Genomic DNA, 7500 nt, shown 5'->3' with positions numbered 1-7500 from the left:
TTTTTCACGATGATCCAATGCAAGGATGGTAAGAATAATCACAAGAAGCAAAATATTAAGCAATAATAATTAGATCACTTGCAAGCTGGGGAGTGGCCCTCAAAAGCACTCACCTAGTCTTGTAAGTAGCAAACTTGTTGATCGCTCACCTCCCAAAAAAATGGTTCTTTATAATGCATTTGTTTGATAGGCTCACTGAAACCTGGTTATCAGCTCCCATATCTTATCATCACATGAGTGTTGGCAATCTGAAAAATTTGTGACAGAAAGCGAAACCTCCAAGTATTCGTACCTTTAGAATTTCTTTAACTTAAACAAAACAATAAATAATTATTTATTGTTTTGTTAAATTTTACGTTTTTCAGGTGAGCAGTAGTAGTTATGAGGCGAGCGCGAGTCACACGTGAATGGAGAATCTCCAAATAAACCAAATCCCGATTGTTGTAACTTTAGAAACCCAACAGACGTGAAACACTTACATCAGTAGGATATGAAGTCCAATATTATTATCAACTATCAAACCGGAAATTTGTCAATCCCTAATACTAGAAACATGCTTACAATGACATTTGAGCAGCCTTATTAGTCAAGCATCGATAGAATTTGATCGTCTGGGTCAACCTGAGAAGGACTGTTGGCAGTGACTGACGTTTCGACAACCTGAGCAGAAGTCACCTTCAGAGTAAAGTGGCGGTTGGAAATTCAAATGAATGTAGTGATGCTCTGGTCTGTGCTGTGATTGCTAGTGGGAAAAGTAATGTGATTGGTTGTGAGGATGGTGATTGGTGCATTACAATCCGGTTTGTAAGTGAAGGCCGCGGTAGGTTTGTAAGCTGAGAGGAAAACTTTGTTGTTAAGGTTTTCTGTTAAGTAATAGTTTGTGAGGCGCCGGTAGAGGCTGGCAACGGTTTAATGTAGTTTGTTCTAGGTTTGTATACCAACTTTTCAAGTGTGAGGCACTGGTAATAGTTGGTACAGTAGGTTAAGAGTCCCAGTCGAGTCCCAGTCGATATTGATATTGTTATTGAGATCACCATTCGTAGTCGCTCGTTTGTGTTCTGTAAGTCGTGTGTTTAGGTTCCTGCTGGTTTCACCAATGTAAGTGGCCTCGCAATCACAGCATGTGTGATCTTGTATACTGCCTGTTGGGGTCGTCTTTGTCCTCGACATTCGTTATTAAGTGTCGTTAAGTCGTTATAGGTTTGTGGGCAACGCGTATGTTGTACTTTAAGTTTGTATTGTGCGTCCGACAGTTTCAGAAGTCCCTCTTATGTACATTATCAAGTTGTCGCTGTGGTAACGGTTGAAGAGGCAGGAAAAATGCCTTGACATAGGCCCAGTCTGGGAATTGTAGGCTCCGGGTCATGGGTTCCTGGTTGCGTTTGACAAAATCTGTGCTATAGTTGTTCCCTTCCGAAAAACGTTGTTTCATTAAGTACTTGGTTTCGTTAGCTACACTGTCGTTTGAGTCACAAACTATTTGTGCTCGCCTCGTCAAGGATCGTATAACGGTTGCTTTGTATGTCGTGTGATTGTGAGATGTTTGGGGGAAATGCTCGTATTTGACTGGCTGTTCGCAGGTATCATCGAAGGTTGCCTTGGAATTTTCTACCTCTGATTTGTGCTTCGTTTTCGAGAAATGTTGTAAAAGAGTGTTGGCTCTGTCTAACAAACTTTTCTTTTCTTGAAATGGAATGAAAATTGTTAAGGTGCCTATCACCTCAGCAAACTTTTCCACTTCACTCGTACACCAAAATTATTTCAAATATCTTGTGTTGTTTTTAGAACCTTTTTATTGAAGATTCACTTTTTATTCACTTTGAAGGGTGGGAGAAGTGGCCATACTTAGACCACTGACCGAGCAGGGTCAAAGTATGGCCGAAGTATTAAACCAATGAATGAGTGTTTGACAAGTGCAAAAAATTGTTGAACGGAAATGTTTTCTTTTTTAAGGATAGGCACTTTAAAGCTATGCTTTGCGAATTCTTAGCTGACTTCTATAACTTTTTTTTTTTGTCAGATGACACGGGAGAGAATGCACAATGCATGGGATCTCATGGAAGTGTTGACAGCATAACGAGGAATGTCGAAAGCATTGGATTGGTCAGTCAGACGCAGAACGGCAGAAGCTGTGACGTGGTGGATGGGGGAGTAAAACCGGATCTGGAGCAAGTCACCAAACGACTTTCTCTGAAAGTTACTGAATTACCGTTAACGGTATACTCTATAGTTTGCGTTAAGCTGAATGTGGAACGAAATCTACGATTTGATGATTTCAGAATGCTGGCACAGAAAGTAGGACTAACCAGGGATGAAACGGACGTCATCCACCAAAAATGTCCCAATGATACTGATGAAATTCTAAGGACATGGTCAACAAGGCAGGAAGCGACAGTTGGAAAGCTAATTGAGTTGTTGAAGGAGAAGGATTTTGATAGGCAAGATGTAGTGCAGATACTGCAGGACTGGGTTAACGAAAGATGATTATTGATGCCAAATGTTTATACCATGGATGTGGTGATCATATGATAGATTTCTATTACCGTGTCTTCAGAGGAGCAGGGCACTCGCTTCCCACCAATGTTGCTTGCGTTCAGTTCAGTTCCTAGATTTCACGTCGCACGTGGGTTGACTTTGTTGGTTCTCTACTTTGCCCTGCAAGGTTTTTCCCCGGCCGGGTACTCCTGCTTTCCCACTCCTCAAAAATCAACCTATGATTTGATTTGATTGGCCTGTACAGTGCCCCAGCGCTGAATACACTTGACACTTAAAGTGCCCCTGTCATCAAAAAAATCATTTCCTTTTTTTTCTTCAGATCTTGAAAGTGTGTTTGCTTAACATCTGACTGGCAGACTTTTGAGGTTTGATTTTTATCCAAAGGCCGTTTATTTTGAGTGTACGTTTTGAATGTCACGGTCCGCCATTACTTACGTTCAAAACTGACCGATCCGTTGAAAAGTGACGTCAAAGGCTCACTAGCTTGAAATTTCAGCGTGTGAATGCAGGTTATTATCTATGCAAAACTCGAGTTTTAAAGTCTGAATACCCAAAACTCCTGTGCTGCATATTAATTCTGCGGCACACACATGGATTGCATTCTTAAACTAGTGAGCCTTTGGCGTAATGTTCTCCTCGAACCAGCTCTCTCAAGAACTTAAAGTTAGTAGTGGCGGACTATCAAAGAGGAAAATTCCAGTTAAAATAAACAGGTGCCTTTTTTTAATCAAGGCTTACAACTTTAGTATTTAGTTAACATAGTTTTGAAATCCATAGAAAACTTTAACTGAAGGTTATTATTCAAACGCGCATCGGCCTGTCTACAGTATTTTAAGTGTCAAGGAATTCTCAGGCTAAATGAAACACTCTGATTGGATGGTTTTCGGTTGGGATTTTACGGTAAGGACCATTACCATGGAAACCGACCGTTTCCGTTTCCGTATTTTTTCTCTCTCCAGGGAAATTAAATTTCAATTTCAATTTCAATTTTCAATTTTATTAAATTTGCCACATTACAATAAAATTTACACGTGCGCATACAAAACGTAAGAGATTTCGCTCAAACTAAACCCGGTAGCGAAATAAATACTCCTTTAGTCTCAAACGAGCACGGTGACCCCCGATTTTTTTTTTCAGGTATTTGCTAAGAACAGTCTAATAAAGAACATATTTGAAGAAGAAAAAAAGTTTGATAGTAGAACATGAATTTTTTTTGGAAAACAGTTCCGTACTGGGTGTATTTTACCCAAGGCGAGGACTTCAACCTAACCACGGAACTGTCCCAAAAAGTGCACTATTCCCACAACCAGGGAATCAAAGTCGGCCTAAATGAAGCATTACTGCTCATGTAAATAAAAGAAGCTTTATATTCAAAATAAAATTTTGTGTCTTTGAAGTAACCAAGACTTAATTCTGTATGAAGGTGATTCGAATTTTTAATGCAAAAACAGTAAAAATACCCCATTTTAAGAGCCTGCTGACGCGTAAACAAGCACGGTGACCCCATTTTTTTATTGCATTTTTTTAATGTTCATATCATGAATGTTAATTATGCCAAGTTTCCAAAAAAGTTTGATAGTAGAACAATTTCAAGGGAATTACCTTAAAGTTATGGTAATACATATGGCGAGGAAACCTGAAGGAAACCAAGGGGCTTATAAAAGGTTAGGGTTGAGCGAAAATCAAAGAGCTTGAAAAAAGCCGAATTGAATTGGTTCATCTGAACAGTATAATTATAGCAAGCGAAATTTAGGTCGTGTTCTATTGGGATCAACCGTTTCAACCGCAACCGATTTCGGTTGAAGCGGTTGAGGTTTACCAATAGAACACTTTTCCAACCGTTTTCGGTTGAAACACGACTTCTCAGCGTTGACAAGTTGAGGCCCGAAACCAACATGGCAGGAGCCCGCGGCCGACTTTAAATGACCCGTGTAAACGACAGCGGTTGCTTGCTTTTTCAACCGTTTCAACCAAGTTTGATAGACTATGATGCCGGTTGAAAAAGTTGATCAACCTAATCAACCGAAAACGGTTTTTCCGAATTGATCACTAAAAAGCAACCAACCGACTCAACTAACTACAAACGGTTGATACCAATAGACGACAACCTTAGTTTTTCATGTAAAAGGTTACCGTTCAAGGTTCGCTGATGGAAGACGCCGGTCGATTTTTTTTTTCGAACCCCGTTTTGCTGGGTCTGTACTGCCACGATCTCGGGCCAATATTCCCCAGTACGGCCCTCGCGCTTGGTAGGAGGTTATGAATGTAATTACTCAGGTCCAAGAGGTCAGGAAAAAAAGGAAAAAGGAAAGGGTTTTTATTTAAGGTCGTGTTCTGTTGGGATTAACTGTTTCAACCGCAACCGGTTTCGGTTGAGCGGTTGAGGTTTCCAAATAGAACACTTTTCCAACCGTTTCGGTTGAAACGCGGTAACTCCTGGGAATAGTTATCACCAGACTTCTCAGCGTTGACAAGTTGAGGCCTGAAAGCAACACGGCAGGAGCCCGCGGCCGACTTTAAATGGCCCGCGTAAACGACAGCGGTTGCTGCCAATGCTTTTTCAACCGTTTCAACCAAGTTTGATGCCGGTTGAAAAAGTTGATCAACCAAACTAACTGAAAACGTTTTTTCCCAATAGAACACGAAAAAACCCAACCAACTCAACCAACTAAAAACGGTTGATCCCAATAGAACACGACCTAAGTGTTTAATCTTCTAGTGCTGGAGCTCTAGATCTAACTGGGGACACTGTAAATTGAAATTAACAAATCAACGCAATGTAAATCAAATTTTGGTTTTTGAGGAGAGGAGAAAACCGGAGTACCCGGAGAAAAACCTCTCTGTGCAGAGTAGAGAACCAACAAACTCAACCCACGTATGACCTCTTTCATAATGGCGGCCAAATAAATTATTCTTTTGTTTTAAAGCTAATAAGCCCTACTAACCTCGCTAAGACGAGCAAATTTCAAAAGAATATTTGTTTTAAAACGAGGGCAGTAGGTCTAATTAACATAAATACAAAAGAATGTAAAGTTGGTCGCCATTTAGGAAAGTGGTCTATGACGCCGAGTCTGGTAATCGAACCCGGGCCACATTGGTGGGAGGCGAGTACTCTCACCACTGTGTCATCCCTGCACCAGCAAAGCTTTCACAACGGCACAATGGGTTAGGATCTGGCTTAGGTCCTGTTCTTCCAACTGATAACTACCCGTAAATCAATGTTCACTTATTATGATTATTATTATTATTATTATTATAGATTTTTTTTAAATATTATTATTATCCAGCAATTTATTTTTATTTATTTGTATAAATTATTGTTAGCAATTTTCTGTTGACTTTGTTTGGTGCAGCAAAATGGACAATAGAATTACGAGGCGGTGATTTCATCGGCTAAAAGCAATGCACTTGACCCCTTGGAGCAATACGTAGCTCCCTCTTTAACAAAATTACTTTTCGCAGCCAGTGTTTCACTCTCCCTTGCCACTTGTTTCACTTTGATGTCACCCTGCATTCCCTAGATTCACGTTATTTCCTATCCGACAACCTGTCCAAAATCAAACTACTCCTTTTGCTTGGTGACCCATTGAATTTATTTTTTAACACTAAGCGATGTTCACCAGTACGTTATCCTTTATCATGAGCACTCTAGTCTTGAGTTGGCTGCAGAAACATTCACTTCTTTTGTTCCGTACTTGGCAAATTTGAATATCAAAAGTAAGCATCGATTTAGTTTTATCAGTCCTTGCAGTTTGCTTCTAACTCTTCCAAAATGTGCTACCCTACTTCTGCGCAACACGGTATTCCGTGTTAACTCTTTTACGAGCTTCTTGTTTTCCTATTTCCATACCTTTTCATTGATTGTTATCAAATGGCAAATGTATCAAGTGTAATACTAAAACAGTTCAAAGTACGTTTCACTATGCTGCGGCAGACTGGAAGATCCTTTTAAGGCATTAAAGAAGTAACTTCTTTACAGCGATATAAAGTGTACAATACCGTAATTTTAAGGATTTTCATATGAAATCACACAATTGCTTTCTTATATAGGTTTTTAGTATTGTTTTCAAGTAGAGTAAGTTCCATGTCATTTTTTATAGCTTAGTGATATCATATATAGTTTACACTTAGAAACACATTGGTTAATACCAGCACTTACCTTGTTGTACTTGCTAATCCATTTTCTAGGATAAATAAAGTTAATGGTTTTTGAATTGCTTTTTGAATTATAGAAATGAACACTTTTATAAACTACGGGTATAAAGAATAATATTTTATATAAATTTGTAAATTTTTGTAATGTCTAATTAGGCTTGGTTAAAATTTTGTATTTTATTGTAGAATATTGTAAGTTGAATTAATTAATGAAAGAATAAATCATTGTTGTTAATATTGAATGAAGTTATTGTTATTGTTATTATTATTATTATTATTATTATTATTATTATTTTAATTATTATTATTATCATGGTTGTTGTTGTTGTTTTTGTTATTATTATTATTAAATAGAGGATATTGCATGGCCGCGCGGAGATACGAAATTTCTCTTCGAGTGTTGTTCAACACGGAAAGAGAACTTTCGTGTCTCCAAGCGGTCATGTAATGTTCTGTTTATTGTATAAACATCAATGAAATACTAAACCATTTCACTGTAACACGAAGAACAAAGGCGCGATTTATTATGTAACCATAGCAATGGTGATCTTTTCACATCTGAAGATAACATGTTATTTTCCCGTGTGACGATATCATGTTTTCCCGCGAAAGATCACCTGGTATTTCATGGGTGTCTATATAATAAATATTGTTATTATCATAACCATCATCACCATAATCACTTTCTGTGTTTTAAAGACTTTCAAGAGTTGAATTTGAGCCTCCTGACCAAGAAAGGTGGGAGTATCATTTTAACGGGAAATTGGTTTAAAAAAGCCTAGTTATCCAGACCGGAAATGAGGGTTTGGTTTTCAGAGTACGTAGTGGAGAGCTGACACACCTGACGTT

General features: G+C 38.6%; 1 protein-coding gene across 1 annotated transcript in view; it reads left to right on the top strand.

Annotated features, from left to right (window-relative positions):
• Positions 1 to 3892, top strand: part of LOC138038065 (uncharacterized) — an 18564-nt gene extending 14672 nt beyond the window's left edge. Inside the window, exons 2-3 of the mRNA XM_068883883.1 lie at positions 1 to 28; positions 2021 to 3892. The exon at positions 1 to 28 is cut by the window's left edge and continues 1136 nt beyond it. Of these exons, the coding sequence (XP_068739984.1) occupies positions 1 to 28; positions 2021 to 2484 (492 nt within the window). The 3' untranslated portion in view covers positions 2485 to 3892. The remainder of the gene's footprint in view (positions 29 to 2020) is intronic.
• The last annotated feature ends 3608 nt before the right edge of the window (positions 3893 to 7500 follow it).

The sequence above is a fragment of the Montipora capricornis genome, chromosome 2 (genome assembly GCF_036669925.1).
Source record: "Montipora capricornis isolate CH-2021 chromosome 2, ASM3666992v2, whole genome shotgun sequence".
NCBI classification, from domain to species: Eukaryota; Metazoa; Cnidaria; class Anthozoa; order Scleractinia; family Acroporidae; genus Montipora; species Montipora capricornis.
This window is presented reverse-complemented; position numbering and strand designations above follow the sequence as displayed.